Source organism: Phaenicophaeus curvirostris, chromosome 6, assembly GCF_032191515.1.
Source record: "Phaenicophaeus curvirostris isolate KB17595 chromosome 6, BPBGC_Pcur_1.0, whole genome shotgun sequence".
Taxonomy (NCBI): Eukaryota; Metazoa; Chordata; class Aves; order Cuculiformes; family Cuculidae; genus Phaenicophaeus; species Phaenicophaeus curvirostris.
In genome coordinates this window covers 22639918-22658582 of record NC_091397.1, presented here as the reverse complement: position 1 = coordinate 22658582, position 18665 = coordinate 22639918, and the positions used below count along the sequence as shown (strand labels likewise).

Below are 18665 nucleotides of genomic sequence, written 5' to 3'. Positions count from 1 at the left end.
TGGGTCTCCCACCAAAACTGTAGAATAAAACGTCCATTTTATTTACCACGTACCTGTAAACCACTGCTTTTCCAGCTCCAAATGCACCTACAATTAAATCTGGAAAAACAAAACAGCTTCAGAAGCCTCTCATACATTTCTTTTCCAGCCTAAATTAGATTATTTATATTAAAAACAGAGTAACATTAAACAAATGTGATGGTTCCTTTCTAAGTAATTTTTTCGACAGTGTACTTGCAAGAAAACATTTCACATTGTCAGAGATGGGCTCATAAATGTCTTGCTTGTATCCCATAAGTGTCAATCTATTTAACACAAGGTCATTCATGGCACAATCTTGCTCCTCTCCAACTTGCATTAAAGGGAAAGAAGGATGCCATTAACCCCTGCACATTTTATTCCGAACCATTTATTGCCTATTACAGAAAGAGATGCAAACCTCTTTGTCATCACTTTTATACAGGTTATGTTGAAAATTTATGGAGTTCCTTCCGGACAAACCTTCCCATCCTGCTTTGTGTTTGAAGTAATTTGTTCATTAATTTAAGCATTACATCTGTGTGTACATAAATACAATTCACTGGTGAGATGATGGCCGATTTCATAGTTTCTACTGTTTTCAGCATTGTAGCAGCACCTGCTAACACTTACAATAGTTACCTGTCCAAAGCCATCTATTTCACCATCAGTCGTCATTTGGAAGAGATGGAGTCAACAACAGAAGCACTTACACTAAGCCTTAGACACATCTTTTTTACTGCATAGCAGGCTGCATTCAGAAACTGCAGGCCCAAGTATTTCCTCTTTTTGCCTGGAATCTCCTCACAGGGCTCTCTGGAAAGATCCAGACTGGCTTGCCGGACCACTCAGGCCCGCTGGAGAAAAGCTAGAGCCAAGAAGTGAGGAAAAAGGATCAACTTTCCCGCTCTCTCTAGCTGGAGCACAGTTCAAGAAAATGAAAGAGCTTTGCTTCATTTTCAGCCCTCCTCATGTCCATCTGGGCACCCTTTTCACTCTGCTGTTGTTACATGATTTTATTTACATGTGTCCAATTCAGTAGACTGAGTGCTACAACAGATCTTGCAGTGGCAACCTAAAGACTGGCAACCTAAATTGACCTAAATGAGTTAATTAAACCAGTACTCAGGGTTGTGAACAAACTCTTACTTTCTACTGCCATAAAAGCACTCATTTTCTTAAGAAGCCCTGAAATCACTGAGTATGATGCAAATACAAAGCTTTGGATATAATTAGCTGGGTGGGTTTGGGCCAGGTCTGGCAGCGTGTTTTCCAGCGCTCTGTATGCCTTTCAGATGGTCAGGATTTCACAAGTTTAAATAAATACTCCACATGGGCAACAGCCTGTCGTAGAATGAATTCCACTGAATAATGTCCTAATAGGAGCAGACACGGAGAGTTTATGGATCTGATCCTCTCTTTGTACAACATTTACATTTTTCCACTTCCATTTGCCTTACAGAAATATCTTTGAGGGTCAGGAGCACTTCAAATAGAAGAAGAAAACGAGTGTTGTTTCCATCTCCTTTTTAGGACATTTATGAGTCCTTTTCATTAGCAGCTTTTATAGACAACTTGCACACATTACCAAAAACTAAAGCTATTTTCCTCTTAAATAAACAACTGATTGAAGCAAAGCCATCACTATAAAGGCTTCACAATGCACATGGCAGAAATTTTCCTGGCAGCTCCCTGACAGCAGCACCCATGGTAACCCCAAAAGATTTAATATGCTGGGTTGGAGGGGTTTTTGTGTTTGGGGGTTTTTGTGGTTTTGTGGGGGGTGGAGGTGGGGGGTGGGTTAAAGTAAAAAGAAACATTATATCTCGAACAGAAAGGGAAAGACAAGAAGGAAGGGGTTTTCATTCTATTGTTCCCAGCTGGACACTTTCTATGAGCTTGGGGTGTGTACTTTTTCTTACTAGACTTGATAACTCAAAAGGCTTCAGTCCAGGGCTATGTTATGGCAGAGACAGAACAGGTAGACTATGCAAGTCCTGGTCTTGTGATGTTTTCATAATCTGATCTCTCATTAAAAAATAAAGCCCTCCAACCCTTAGTAGGCACAAGGGGAAGCTGGAACACAAAACTTCAGCAAGCTTAACAAAATGTAGGCTGTTTGAATCTGAAGGTAAAAGAAATGGAACTGTCAGATACAATTAGCCTCACTAGTACGTGTGAACTCTTAATTTCAGTATCTACAACTGTGCAGACTTAGGTCCCCACTATTTCAGCATCTCCACTTCAATATTAAAGGGGATTTTGTGCATCTGCTTAATAGCTATATTCTGATTTCTCTGCAACAGAGCCCAGATTATTAGAAGACAGAGGGTAGTGGGTTTAGAGGAGTAATGATGGACTCCAGCCATCAAAAGACTGGTTTTCCATGAGCAGTCTTTCTGCACTGCCACCTCAACCAGATTTGGAGACAAAGACAGATGAAGACATCCAATCAAGGCACCATCCCAAAGGCCATATTTGAGCACACTCTAAGGGCAGTTAGGACTGTGCTCACCCTGCTCTTCTTTGGAAGCTCTTACTTTTTCCCTGACATGTCCTTTATTCTCTGGTCTACACCATGCTTATTCTTGACCCAAGAAGCCTGAATGAGTGAAACTGCTCTGTAAGAAAAGTGGACTTAAGAATGAATAAGCAAACAACAAAACATACTTATACCCAGCAGTGATATCTATGATCTAATATAAGGACCAAGTCACTATATATTCAAGCAGAGTATTTAATGGAAGATCTATTAGGGATTTTTTTTCACTTGTTCTGTTACAGAGCAGTAGTTTTACTCTTCTTTCTTTCATTGTCTTTTGGGGTGCAAATCCTATACCCTCCATTGGAAAAAAACACTTTGACATTGATACACGTCCATGAGATTTGAATACACGTCAAATCAGAGCACTTTTATAAGCAGAGGCTTTGAATTTGTTGTGTTTTCTGCAAAAGGAAGTTACTAATAATTTCTATGAAAAAAAATGCAAGAGATGTCTAAATTATTTGAAGTTTGGCAAATTTCCCCTCCTAAAAATAGAGAAATTGTTTTTATTCGTTGCTTGTTAATACTACACATGCAAAGGTCAATAGCTGAAAAATAAGAGTTTAACAAGCAATTTGGAATTACATACGAAAAAAAAAAAGCCAGGTTCACTACTTGTAACCCTTCCAAACAAAGTCTGAAGAAAAGCCTATGCAAACCTTTGCTTCTTTCATTTGTGAAGGGCTTATTTCAAGGCCAGACTAAAATGGGTATACATAAAGAGAGGAAAAATGACAATTATCAGTATCTCAAAATCTCCTTTCCCCCTCCTTTTCTCATATTTCATGTTTTTGGGAAGAAAAGAGATGAAATAGCTTTATATAAATGACCACTTTGACTGTGTCATCTCATTGAGAAGATGCTGTATCAGCTGCTGCCCATTAGAGAAGCAGAGATCTGCACGGAGGCTTTGGTGGCAGCAGCCATGTGCTTCTGACTTGTTGCTGTTGTGGAATAAATGAGCTGTAGGGTCACAACCACACTGCAAAAACTAAGAAAACAAGCATGCAGTGACTCTGAAGGAATTTTCAACTTGCATTTCAAAACAGCTTGCGGGCTGCATACACTAAAATTCCAAGTGATGGAGTTCACAGAACTTAATCCTGAAACAAGTGTCTTTGGCATGTACTTAGCTGAAGTCAAAGGGCACTGCACAAACTTAAACAGTCCTAAGCTTACTTCAAATTTTACTTTGCTTTGAAGGGAAGGCTTGCAAGATGTTGTCTGGAGAAGAAAAGACATTTTCCAAGATAAAATTATCATAAAAGGTTAAGGAAAGAGTATTCACAGATGGCATTGAAAGGCACACTAGATTTTGTAAGCTGGTCTGTTTACTTGCATCTTTTGCCATGTGGCTGTGCCAGACCTGAAACACCATGTGATTAAGGAAGAAACTTGCCATGATGCTAAAACTTCAGCCTGCTGGAGGAAGATCAACCAAGTCCTATCTCCAGTCTCAACACCTTATATATTCATTTATCAACTTGAGCAAGTTCTTTGATCCCCTGGTGTTTTTAAAGGACATCTCCAGCCCCTGTGAGAGATGCAGCCCAAGAGAGTCTGAGCAGGGAGGGTGTGCTCAGCACCCCACACTTCACTGGGGTCTGTCCAGCAGCCCCATGAGAAATTGCCAAGGTATATCATTTTATCTCGCTTCAAGGGGGACAGTGGCCAAGAACAACAGCCCCTGAGGGACTACGTAATCTTAATAGGCACACTAGTAGATAGCTGAGTCACCTCCCCACTGCAACTCTACAAGAGTACAGGCAGGAAGGTGTTGACTCAGAATGATTTGCTGACAACTTTAAACATAACTTTGTGTATTCTGCCAGTTTAATTGTGTAGGAACTGGAAAACAATTATCCAAGTACAGGTGTTAATGGAAATTTTACAAAAGAGAGTGAGAAAACTGCATGACTGGAAACCCTGTTAAAAAAGATTTTATTTTCCTCAGTGAATCAGGTGCCAAAAAGGCCTATGGTCAGATTTCTGTTTGTTTTCTAGGATTTCAGAGAGCACTACCTACCTAAATCTTGGTGGGGAAGGTCCAGAACAAAATTTCCTTTAAATGACTACTACTTCAGGCTTAGCCATAATAAAGGACACAGGATCATCCAGTTCACCCAATTTCAGCTAAATACTACAAACAACTACTACCCAAGCCAGAGTCAGGCACTTCCAATCTCACCATTCTCAACTGCCTTTCTCTTTCTCTGTTTTCAATCATTCTGATAGCGGGTCTGTCAAGGATAACACTTAAGGCTAATTTGTTTCAATGCTCCCCTTTGTCTGAATAAGTCCTTTTCATAATCCAATGTTATTATTAATTATATTACAAACAAATCCAAAAGAGGGCATTTGATGTTCTACCACTTCAGTAAGTCCCTGCTTATAGGGATTATTTGCTTTATTCTTATATTCCACTGGGCACAACATTGTGATTTCATTCGATATCTCAAAGAATTTTACAAAAGCATGCCTTTAAATCACACAGATAATAATTTGCCATAAAATTAATATATCTGCAGGAGATTCTTGGCTTGCCACTACATTTTTGATTGATTATTCATGTGAAAACATAATTATCTGGGAGATACACTTGAGCTTTTCTGCCTTTGCTGGCAGAACCCACACCCTTGTTCTGGCTCCCACGCTCAGCAGCCCTCTCTTACCAGAGCAGATGCAGCTTCTCATTGATTTAATTTGTTTGACTTCCACAAATCTCCTGACAAACATCATAATTTAATCATCACTAGATTAGGATTTGTGATACTGTTGGCACAATGCCTTCTGTTCTCAAAAAAATTTTGAGTCCTGAGGAACCCTCAGAGCATCTCAGAAACTTGAGGCTTTTCTTCCTGCTGTTTTAGTTAATGTAGTTAGCACATGGAGCTGTTGAATATTCCTATTTTAATAAGATTAGACCGGATTACTGAATTTCTGAGAAAATTTTGTCTATCACACTTGTTTCCTTCTTTAAATGTTTCTAGAGTTAATTCTTTATACTACATGCTATTTTAAAGATAATAACTGAGTCCGAAATAACCAGGCATGAATATGCCTTCATACATTTCCCTGTGGTGATGAAAGCTTGACTAAAAAGAATAACTGAAACAGGCCAGCAAGCGTGTTTGTATAAATGCGGGATACCTCAAGATGAAGCTTCGGTAGTACTGACTCCATGGTGACTCTCTAGTCATAATAATAAGAGAGAACTACACAAGCGTCTAAACAGGCAGGGAGCAGAAACAATGGTGCGTAATTTATTTGAGCAATTAAGCGATTAACTAATCAAGTGTCTTTGAATAGTGGATTCATCTAGAGCACTGCTCTTGAATCTACTCACACTGCTAAAAGAAACTGGCTCAGTCATCCTGTCTTGCAAACACATTTGAAGAAATTTCAGTCTGCTGGAGGATAGGCTACAATAAGTAAAGGAAGCACAACAGCTGAGCAAGTTATTCATTATAAACAATGTGCTCAGCTATAACCAGCCATCAGATGACTAAATATATGCTGAAATGTGAAGGTGGAAACCTCACAGCCCCCAAGTGCCTGAGCCTTGTACAGACAGACAGACCAGCTGGAAGTGTGGCACTGTCACCTAGACAATCACAGACTCTAAGCACTCAGTGGGGTTAAGCTTTGAATGGATGCCCAGAAGCCGAAAGAAGCAACTTTCCTTCCCATTAAACAGATTTATGGATTTCTTTTGTTCCTATGAAAATTGAACTATGCTAATAGAAAAAGAAAATAAAATTATAAATAAAATAAACTACAATTCAAAATACATGCCAAAGCTAAGCCTCTATTCCCTCTTCAAACACTTGATGACACAAACAAAGCTCAGGATGAAGCAAAGGGGCCCTAAAAGACCCAGATTTACTGGGGAGTTGATTGGAAGCTGTGTTGAAAATTATCATTCTGTTGCTCAGATGTTCCAGCATAGATGACAGCCAGGAAGGTTGTGCTGAGGCAAGGATTTCAGAATATCTTGGGCAAATCTTGAAGAGCTGCTATTACAGAGAATAACATGACTATATAAATTGCATTACGGGGCTCACCAATATGGCCTCAGATACAGCATGATCCTCGTTTGCCCTGTCCTAGCCTCAGTACTAAAAAGTACAGTGCAGAACCCTGCACATAATTCCCTCCAACTGCTACTGCATTTGTACCTAAACTGGTGAAAAAAGCCCATCTTTTACACTTTATCAATCAATTCACTGCTTCCCCCACCCTTTATTTCTCTAATCCCCTTTGTTGTTTTTTTTTTACATGATTCTCAATCCAGAGTAACTGCATTAAGTCAGTATCTACTATAGCAGCATAAGTGAGAACAGATCCTCTCCCTTGAATATGACCCTAGAACATGAGTTGTTCGAAAACTGTGAAATAGATCCTCTGTTGAAAAATGTTACAAATACATCAGTGTTAGTAAATCAGTGCCAAAGAATATGTCTGTGTGATGCACCTGCACTCTCTGTGGTGGTATCATTAGAATGGTCCTGAAGCACTTGGCCCATGATAATTATTAGTCTCCAAAACACAGCACACAGCAACCCTGTTCTGGCAAGAAAGTGAGTTTGATAGTATGGATTGTTTGATAGTAAGGATTGTTCAGTGACAATTCAGAAACAAGGAACAGTGTATTGAATTTACAAGTGTAGATATAGCTTAGGAGGATTAACGCTTCTTTTCCTTTACCCTTTATCCTGGGTATATATTGTATACTGGAGAGATACTGAGTATCTCATGTAAGTACAGTACAAAGCTTGCCAGTGTCATGCTTGGAAGACTGGGAAACCTGCATGTGATTTGTTCCTCTGAGTAGTCACATAGAAGGCAGATCAAGCATATTAGTCAGATTGGATGTACCAAGAACCACAGTCCTGCTACATTCAATCTATCTGACTAATATGCTTAATCTGCCTTCCTCTTACTGCTTCCCTCTCACTAGCCTTATCCAACTAAAAAGTTTGATCAGGTTCTGCCTAATTCTTACATGACTACAGAGAAAGTAGCATCCATCCATTCATTACCACCATCACCATTGTTTGGCATTGCAATTCTTCTGCTGGGTGAGGAACAGTGCTCTGTTTAGGGCTGGAGGTGATGAACACCACCACCATGGAGAGAGGTCTAGGACAAATGTCTGCATCCAGCTCTCTGAGGCCAACTTTCCACAAGACAACTCTCCCTGGGGACAACTCTAGCCCTCACCCTAAGTCTGACTGTAAGCCTAACCCTAAAGGTAAACCTAAGCCTAACTCAAATGTCTCCCTGCAGGAAGTTTTCCCTGTGGAGAGTTGGCCATGGAGGCTTGTCCCTTCCTGCACAGAGAGAGAACAGCTGCTTTCCCAGTCTATGAGAACTGAGCCTCTGAGAATGGTCACTCAGCATAATCTGGCTTCATTACTTTTTCCTTTTACTAAAATAGTTGATTTTATAATATACACATTAAAAAGCTTAAATGAAAATTTTTGAGATTTTTTTTCTAACCTTTCACAATCCTCATGACCAGTAGTTTGGGAAGCACTGAACTGAAGGGTAATTTACTAGATCTTCTATAGTCAGCAAATACTCTGCCTCTCAGCTGATATCTAAAATAAAACTTCCTATTCCTCTCAAGTTCAGTCCCTTGTTTCCTCCTTGTACAAGGGTTGCCCTTCAGCATTTCTGTCAGGAGATGAAGAAGAAAAGCTCTTTGACACAAGAACGGTTACTTACTTCATTGCCTCATGTGGTTGTCCTGGATTTGCGTTTCCTGATATTATTTCCTCTCTCTTTTTTTTTTTCCTTTTTCCCATAGAAAGCCATTCTATTTTTATGTGAATACTGTGCCATGGCTGTGCTATTCTTACAGCTCTGTTTTGCTGTTTCAAGACTTTGTGAATTAAGAGGTGGTAGACTGACAGTAAGGTTTTCTTCTGTCATTTTCTGTCAGACTCTCACAAGATCCAGATACTCAACCAAGGGATGGAAGGAAAAGCTAAAGCTATTCATACTAAATGCAAGGGGATGTGTGTATGCTAAAGTAATGAATGCAACAAACCAAGATCATCTAACACATAGTGAGCTGATGTCTCAATGTGAAATTCTGAAAGTAGGATGCATAGTGGAGCCAACAAAGAGAAGGAGAATAACTCCAAGAAATCTCATAGCTGAAGTGACTATAGCAGTTCCTCAGCACACATTTAGAAAGACCCATCGCCCAAACTTTTCACAAATTAACTCAGAAGATGCTCTACATAAAGTATGCTAACACACTTCTAACTCTTCTTTCTTTCCCATTTGTCTCAAAGAAGACCTAAAAGAATCTCTCCCTTCCCTCTCTCTATCTTTCCGATCTTTGAAATGTCAGGAATGCAATATCCTGTTTTCTTTGGTTTTGCTGTGGGGCCTGTGGGTGCTTTAGGAAATGTTTAAATGCTGAAACTTTTAATAAGGCCCTTCGTTGTCCAAAAGAACCTCATTAGTCATGGACAATTAAAGACTTTTAATAGCAACAGCAACAGTATGCAAACAAAAAGTCAGAACACTGTTTAAAAGCCCTTTCAAATGCTAAGATGCTTCTCACTTCAGTCTTGCAACAGCCTCACTTTATAACTTTGCAGTCAGCTTTTCCGTTTGTAAAACTGTAATTTCTATTGTAAACATCCCTTCTTAGAAACTCTTTTCTGCTTTTGAAGAAAGACACTTCTTTCAAGGTTTTACAGTCCATCACAGAAAGGTAAGAGGGATCCCATTTCTGTCCCTTTGAAAATAATGATTTTCACTTTTGAAGCAACACAACTTTTAAGAATGCTAGTCTTGAAATAACTCAGGCTAACCAAAGTGATTTCATAGCAAGTTAAAGAAGTAAAGACTACTGGAATTTTACTGTGGGTTAACCTTTCACAATAACAAGATACAACGTTTTACTGCACAACCTTGCTAAGGCTTCTGAATTTCAATTAAATGAAACAGAACCGATTTGCTTCTATACGAGAGAGAGAGTAAATACAAGAACATTTAAAATAGTTCCAACATTCAGATTCTTTACAATGCTACAAACATATCTCTTAAACAAATAAATACCTTCCAGTGAAACTCAACTAATGTTACAAAATCAGTAAATTTGAAGGCATGTCAGGTAAACTAATAAGGCAGAACCAAAGCTAACCTAAAAAAGGACAAGTCCATGTAGCAGAATGAAAACATAAAAGGGATGGAAAGGCCCAAATGAAATATCTGCCTTTAAGCAATGTCTTGCATACTCTCTTCTTCTTTGCAATGCAATCAAAGACATTAAGAATTTATATATAGCAGAGGGTTTCTTCAGACAGCAGAACACAGCTCAGCAACACAACCAAATCAATCCTCCCTTCTACAACACAACGTGTTTTTAATTAAGGAAGAATGTTAGGATGAAGGAGACCTTACAAGTTCAATAAGCTGAAGGCATTCAGGTTTTGGAAGTGGGCGGAAAGGGTTAAGCTTTTTATTGTAAACTTCACATGTTTTATGTTAATGTAACTATTTAAGCCCTTTCTTGCTTTTCTGATCATGTCTTTTGACAGGAAAGGGAGTATTTGTTTTGTCTGATTTTAACTCTCAGGAAAGCAAGCTAGAATTATCCAAAAAATGTCTATTATTTATTCTTGACTTCCAAAAGGAGCATTTTAGGCATGATACATTTTCCAGAGAATGGAGATATGAAATTCCCTTTCTAATGGAAAAATCTTACCTGGGTAATCATTTTTGTCTACATCTGAGTCTCCTTTTAGAGTGAAGCCAAATCCCGAAGGCATGGACTGTGAGGCCCAGGCTCCATTGAGAACCTGGGAAGGGTTAGTATTTAACCCGTTACTGTATCCATTGTAAATAAACACCTTTCCTCTTCTGTCTTCTCCTGCAAATGGTGCACCAATAGCAATGTCTGCAGTGCAATAAAAGAATAAAAAGAATGGGCACAATTAAAAGAAAGCAAAAAATAAGTCCTTCAGGAAAACAGACATAAATGGCTTCTGCTACGTACATGCAAGAATTTCAACATTCTGTACTTGCGCATTGGTTCTAGATTTAAGGCAAATACACAAAGATGTTTGTAGTGTCTTTTCTGTGTCAAACGTTCATGACATAACAGAGGTTTATAAAATCATCCTGTCAAAGGGTAACGGCATTATACTTAATAGCCTGTCCACAATAGATTCCTCTACCATATTTGTAGGGCATTTCATAAGCTTTAATAAAGCAAGATCTAATGAACGCCTGATTCTGCTTCTATATTTTTACAGACATAAATTTTCCTTGGTTCCTCTAGTACTTAATTAATAAGGAGCAGCTGTTAGATAAAAGTATTTCTTTCTCCAGATAAAGTATCCAACACAGACAAAAAAACTATCCCACATCCACAGTGGCAACAATGCCCTAGAGTCTAGTGGGTAGAGCACTGTGAAAAACAGCCCTCAAGTTGAGAAGGAGCCAAGTCCACTAATTTTTCCTTAGTGGGCCAGCTACCCTTATGCCTGCTGTGCAAAATATCTCCTCCACGAAAAACTCCTTGGGTTTTTAGATGCTGAGATGCCTGCCTTGCATACCTCTAACATCCTAGAAATAAGAAGTAAGGAAATGCATGCAGGGAAAATGAGGGTATTAACTGACCATGTCTAGGAGGCGAACTCTAAGAGCTCAAGGCATCCAGGCTATCTCAGACAATTAAGCAAGCTAGTTTACTTGGACTGCTTTCTTGAATTTATATTCTGAGTTAACATGAACTTTTTGGGTTGTCTGTGCATGCTATAGGCATTTGAAAAAGGTCCTATTATGCCCCTGTTTTTTTCTGCGCTCAAGTACAAATGGAAGCCTAATTCCAAATCAGGACATCTGTACTTGTCCAGTTCTTCCACTGTGGGAAAAATGCTCCATTTACTGAACCTCATTCAACTCTCACACTCATCCAAGCATTTAAACAAATGCAATATCTTAACTAAGTATTTAAATGTAATTATAGTCATAAAACCACAGATAGTATTTTTATTCAAATGAACATGCTAATATTTAGTAAAAAAACGGCACTATGGTAATAAACGACTGTCCTCCTATAGGTAAGCTTTTCATGGTTTAGCCCTCAAAATCAGTTTCATTAGGATTAGTGTAAACTCTCATGACTTTTAAATGCAGTTACATGTTAAAAGGCCTTTTTCAGACACTGTATAGACACTTCATATTCATTGCTTAGACATTTTTAATTTTAATTTTATACAGAGATACATATTACTTCATTACATACAAATTACCATTATATCCATCTTGATTGAGATCTCCAAGGTGCGTGATTGCACTGCCAAATCTACCAAACACTTCAGTGCCTGCCAGAATTTGTGCATCTTGGAAGAGGAAAGCACTTTCTTGCAGGTATAGATAAACTTGCCCAACTTCTTTAGGCTTGCTTTCAAATTCTCGTTCCATAAAAAGAGGAGCACCAACTAAGATATCATCTAAACTGGAACAGTCAAACAAAAGCCAGTGTCACTGAGAGATTGAGTATAATCAACACAGTTCATGCATTTATTAAACAGGAAGCTGATAATTATCACAGTCATAGACTAAATGAGATAAAAAGGCAGTTTTGAAGTTCTGGTCCAAACACTCCGTCAAACCATGGTTAATTATGGGAGGCTGCCCAGGGCCTTCCATAAAAACTCCAGTTTTTAACATCTCCATGGATGTAGGCTACATGACTTTTCTGGGTAACTACTTCCTGTGTTTTATCATCCTCAGAACAAACCATTTCTTCTTAGGTTTAAATGGAATTTCTAGCACTTCAATTTATGTCCACGATAGATGTTGAAAAGCTATACTTTGCAGTTAATGATCCACAAGTCAGGAATTTAACTCAGAGAGGATCTGTGTTACTGAACAAATTCTACTAACAGTGCTAGTAAGAGATAAAATTTAGTATAAAATCTAGTTTTTAAAAATGTTACATTAGTAAGTGAACAGCAGAACAAAAATTGACATATTCTGGCAGATTTTAGAAGTAATATGTATGAAAGATGGGCAGAGCAACAATTAATAGAGAATGCCTCATCACCAGTTCAAATGGAAGCTGGGAGGCAAAGCCAAAGCTTTATTTTGGAAAACACTTCTCTTGAATATTAGGTACATGAGAAGCTGCAGTGCTCATGTAATTTGTGGTATTATGAATTGAAGAGAAAGGTCATCATAAAATCACAGATATATGAGACTTAGAGGGGAAAGTCCTATCCATTTTGATATTTCAAGAAGACTCAGTAAAAGGAGACAGACTAATCAAAGGATATTTTGTGTGTTGTTTTTCTAACTGGGGATGTTTTGAAACACATTAACAATATTTATTTAGTGGGAAAAAAGACCCTTTACTGGATAGTAAAGACCAATATCAAACAAGACTGATAAATATGTAACGAGCAGGAATAATCTTAATAGATTATTCTGAGATCAAAATGACAGTATCAGATTAATTTCTGAAGGTTGCTCAAGACTGTATAAACTCATAGGACAATTCCTATTATATTCTGTGGACCTTGGTCATCCATATTAATGAACACTGTTACTGCAAACAACTAGTATTACACAATCCCAGAATTTGTTATTTGTAAAACACATTCTCTTGTTCTAACGTCAAACTTTGTTCAAACTTTGTTAAACTTGTAGAAAACTTTCTACTCTCAATTCACCATATCACAAAAGGCAGGTCTTGCCAAACTAACCTGATCGCCTTCTACGACAAAGTCACTCGGCTGCTGGATGAGGGAAAGGCTGTGGATGTGGTCTTCCTGGACTTCAGTAAAGCCTTTGACACAGTTTCTCACAGCATTCTGCTTGAGAAACTGTCAGCCTCTGGCCTGGACAGGCGCACACTCTCCTGGGTGGAAAACTGGTTGGATGGCCGGGCCCAGAGAGCGGTGGTAAATGGTGCGAAATCCAGCTGGAGGCCAGTGACAAGCGGGGTTCCCCAGGGCTCAGTGCTGGGTCCAGCCCTGTTCAATGTCTTTATCAATGACCTGGATGAAGGCATCGAGTGCACCCTTAGCAAGTTTGCAGACGACACTAAGCTGGGTGGAAGTGTTGATCTGCTGGAGGGTAGGGAGGCTCTGCAAAGGGATCTGAACAGGCTGGACCACTGGGCAGAGTCAAATGGCATGAGGTTTAACAAGGCCAAATGCCGGGTCCTGCACTTGTGGCACAACAACCCTATGCAGTGCTACAGACTAGGAGAAGTCTGTCTAGAAAGCTGCCTGGAGGAGAGGGATCTGGGGGTGTTGGTTGACAGCCAACTGAACATGAGCCAGCAGTGTGCCCAGGTGGCCAAGAAGGCCAATGGCATCTTGGCTTGTATCAGAAACGGCGTGACCAGCAGGTCCAGGGAGGTTATTCTCCCTCTGTACTCAGCACTGGTGAGACCGCTCCTCGAATACTGTGTTCAGTTCTGGGCCCCTCACCACAAGAAGGATGTTGAGGCTCTGGAGCGAGGCCAGAGAAGAGCAACAAAGCTGGTGAGGGGGCTGGAGAGCAGGTCTTACGAGGAGCAGCTGAGAGAGCTGGGGTTGTTTAGCCTGGAGAAGAGGAGGCTGAGGGGAGACCTCATTGCTCTCTACAGCTACCTGAAAGGAGGTTGTAGAGAGGAGGGTGCTGGCCTCTTCTCCCAAGTGACAGGGGACAGGACAAGAGGGAATGGCCTCAAGCTCCACCAGGGGAGGTTTAGGCTGGACATTAGGAAAAAATTTTTCACAGAAAGGGTCATTGGGCACTGGAACAGGCTGCCCAGGGAGGTGGTTGAGTCACCTTCTCTGGAGGTGTTTAAGGCACGGGTGGATGAGGTGCTGAGGGATATGGTTTAGTGTTTGATAGCAATGGTTGGACTCGATGATCCGGTGGGTCTCTTCCAACCTGGTTATTCTATGATTCTATGTTTTCACAAAGGCTGTATCCATTAGTAAACCAATTAGTAAAATTATACTACATTGTTTTCCCCAGTCCTAGTAGAAAAAAACCATATGATTTAGGAGTAGCTCAGGTACTACTTTACCATAGATATATACTTTGGTTCTAAGAGATATACTGTATAATTTAGTACATAGTGTCTCATCTAGAAGCCTTTTAATCACATTGAAGAACTTACACAATCCGTGAATTCTGATAAAGTACTTCTAGAAATGTTATTTTTCTATTAAATTCTATAGTATGTTTCCATAAAGGAAATTGTAATTCAAAATGTCAGGTCAGTTTGGAACAGTTATTCTATTCTTTATACGTCAGATTTTACCCCACGGCATGAATAACTAAAAAAGGAAGGAAGCAGATGCTGACTTAACATCAAAGGTAGGATTTTCCTTCCACACATCAAATGTCCTCCTCTGCTAATGAAAGATATTAGTGGCTGGGACAGAATGTCAGCTGAAATGGTTGCCATGAAACAATAGCAACAATAACAGGTCATAAACCTTTTTTTACAAGTTATTTTACAATATGCCATGTACTAAAATCATTACACAGTAGCAGTATCATTAATTATTATTTTCCTAAATCACAGTCTAGATATTCTCAGTAAGACTGAGTCCCCATAGTGTTATGCGCTATATAAACCATTAAGTAAAAGATGAGCTTGGCTCCAATGGATGTTTTACAAATGAAGGACTGTAAGACTAAGGAAAGATTTTTTTAGAGGTGTTAAGAAACCAGAAGATTCCAAGCCACGAAGGTCACAGTACATCAATGTAAAATAAGCAGATACCTAGACAACTCTGAAACTCTGGTTCATTGAGCAATATCCAGAGTGCCTAAAATAGCAAAAGGAGAGAAGCAAACTATCTATAATCCACAGTGGCCTAAAATTCTCTAAGCAGAATACAAGATTCATCAGGTGTGTCAGAAAGCAAGTAGACAGGCACTGGAATCTGTTGTGTAGGGATGACAGCATCTAAGCTGGAAGTGCACAAAGCTGGGTTATTTTTCTAGGAAAATTTCTACTTTGTTAAAATAAATTACAATGATTTTACAAAATGCAGGAATACTTCAGGAAGCAAGGGACCAGAACCCAGTAGCTAAGATGGTTCATCTTTTGACGTGCTGAGGGAAAAGTGGGAGGAAGGCAGTCATCTACACTACATTGAACTGTCTTTAAACTGGTTACAGGCAGCAGAGCTATCTGGAACACCTGCTAGTATTTAGTTTGCCCTCCCTCCAGATCTTGGTATGTCCCCCACACACTAAAGCCTTCCCTTCCTCACCCTCTTGTTTCTTCCATTTCTCTGTCAGTGGGGGCTCTGTAGGTCAAGGCAAACTGCTTCATCAAGTCCTATACAGGAAGGAATTATCCCTCAGGCAATTCTAGGGCTTGGAGGCATTTTTTTTCCTTTTGTATTGCCACAGCAGTGTATTACAGCCAGAGAGGAAGCATTCTTCAGCTACACTGGTTTCTCTGATTGTCTCTTACTTACTCCTGGTTTCTCTCCAAGTGGGTAATCAGCAAGCAATTGCTGCTTACCATGCTTTATAGTCACCCTTACCTTCCAGCTCCTACAGTTTAAGTATTTAGACATCAAGCAGGGAGTTATTTTGGGGTTTATAAGCACCTACGTGATTAGAATTATTAAGGGTTTTTTGGTTTTGGTTTTTTTTGTGAGGGAGGATATTTCAATTGGCTTTTAAATTGTAGGAATTTATATTCACAAAATTAGAGTTCTAAGCCAAGTTCAGGCTGATGTGATCCCTTTTAAAAGGCCATAAGAGCAAAGCAAAAGCAAAAGCCCTGGACAGCAATATTAAACCATAAACTGCAGTTCAGCATGCAGTGGTATTTTTGAACTGGTTCATTCGATTTACCGCACTAAGATGTTGGTGCTAACATAAAATGTATATTTATTTTTGTTCCAGCACAAAAAGGTAACCAGCTAGTATTGCTTCCCTTTTGATAAAAAAAAATCTTTTTTTATGAAGCACAAGCTGCCCACCTGCTGAGACTGTATGAAGTTTCTTTGTATCCTGTTGAGTAATAAAAAGCAGGAGTATGGGAAATGTCAAGAGGTCAAAGTATAACTATGGGAAGCTTTGATATAGGCCAAATAAAAGACCAGTAAACAGTTTATTCCACTATTTTAATTGGACTATTTCAGTCTAAATGGAAAACATTATCTTTTTTTCCTCTTTCCTAGGAATGTGATCTGTAAATCGACGGCACAGCTTAATTTGTTAAGTTTCTTTGTAAATTTATCATTACTAGCAGAGGGTAACTAAATGGTAGTTCAAACAATATCCTCCATTTCTCTGTTCTGCCTATGATCCTGATGTGGTGCAGATAAAACTGCAGGAGTCACTGGTATATCTGCAAAACTGCTGGAATATAAGTTCCACAGAGCTTTTTTGCTAGGATAAGCCTAATCTTTGAGCCACATCTTCAGTCTTACTACAGCAGAGCATGATTTCTCTTAACCTTTTCAGCATATAACTTAAATTTCTTGTACTGATAAGGTGATGACTACCTCCTTTCTCCTTAGCTGTACAAAAACCCCAAGTGAATTTGAAGTGGTCATTTCCCTTATGCTTTTTTTTTCTGTTTTACTCTCCCTTCTATTGACAATATGTGCAAAACAGCGAAGACAGACTACATATCTAATCAGACATGTTTATCAAGCAGGGCTTTTTGTGTTTTGTTTTCTGTGGGATGTTTGGATCTCCAAGAGAGTCATTAGATTTCTTTTAAGATATAGGCTGGGAGACCACACAAGCCTCAACAGCAGCTTGATTATATTATTGACATAAACTGTGGTCTTAGAGGTACACAGAAAATACGAGACCTGCCAAGTAGCCCTATGGTTCACAGGATATAACCTGCACAGGAAATAGTTTGGTTCAGTGAGAAGTTAAATAGCAAGTTCCCTGAAGTCTATGAGTGTCTCTTGTAATTTAGATCAACGTTTCTTCACTGTTGCACATTAGTAATCCGTTATTGTAAGATTAAAGTAATCCTGATTCTGTATACCATAAAAATAGTTTTTAAAAGCTCTGGTACTATGACAAAATTTGACCTCAGAAACTTGGAGAAATTTGAGTACTATGAAGCCACTGGAGGAACTGTTGAAACTTCTTTTTGTTTTGTTTTGCAACTGCAGTAACATTTTATTACCTTTTTATTTTTCTCTTTTATTTTATCCCTCATTCTTTAAGAGGTCATTACTCATCAAGGGGATGCAATAATTTAGCCCAGTGAAATGATTCAATACACTATGTTTAAGCACCTAATAAGAAATAATCACAAGAAAATAACATGAAATAGACACACCTGAGACATTTCATAGTAGGCAAGAGTATGCCACAGCTCTAAACACAATCCTGGCTCACCTTTGTGAAGACATCTGAGCTCAAAGGTTCTTCATCTCCTTGCTAGAAAGCTACTATCGATATTCACTCACCAAAGTCTTGATCTAACACATTTAATCAGACTTTATATGATTTCAAAGTTAGCAAGCTTTTTGTTTAACGGGACCTGAAATCCTGGAGTGTCTTAGGCACAACCCTGGGAGCTGTGCAGCATTCTCCCTCAGACAAGCACAATGCCTATTGTAACAGCTATGGGCCATGGATACTTTCTGGTCTTCTGGATGATGAAAATGGATGGCCAACCAGCAGGTACTGGAATGAGGAGCTAATTGTATTGGAAAGCTTTTAAAATAAAGAAGTAATGCTGTAGATGATCCTCATGTGGGAAAACTTACCTGCTTTTGAGAATGAGAAAAAGAACTTCTAACTTTCACCCATCTCCTCCTAGAAGTAGCTAGCACTGTTTATTCACTGTTCTTCTCCCTTGATCTCTTTCCTAAGACTTTGGACATTCCTGCTCTGCCACACTGCTTGGAATAAATATTCAGGAAAATAAACTCACTCAGCCTAAGCCTACAAATAATTATGCCGTTCTGTCTGTACACAGATAAGCCTACGTGAACAACTAAAATTAGAAAAACAGAGAAGACAAGAGAAGCATTTTGAGATATGAAGCACATGAAAACCTGTGCTTATTAATAAATATCAGGCATCACTTCTATGAACGTTCAGTGGAGCTGAATATATTTGGTAACCT

General features: G+C 39.1%; 1 protein-coding gene across 1 annotated transcript in view; it reads right to left on the bottom strand.

The window, feature by feature from the left end:
- ITGA8 (integrin subunit alpha 8) overlaps positions 1 to 18665 on the bottom strand; it is a 106065-nt gene that overhangs the window by 64307 nt on the left and 23093 nt on the right. Inside the window, exons 12-14 of the mRNA XM_069859562.1 lie at positions 11845 to 12050; positions 10293 to 10484; positions 54 to 99 (exon numbers count right to left, since the gene is read on the bottom strand). Of these exons, the coding sequence (XP_069715663.1) occupies positions 54 to 99; positions 10293 to 10484; positions 11845 to 12050 (444 nt within the window). The remainder of the gene's footprint in view (positions 1 to 53; positions 100 to 10292; positions 10485 to 11844; positions 12051 to 18665) is intronic.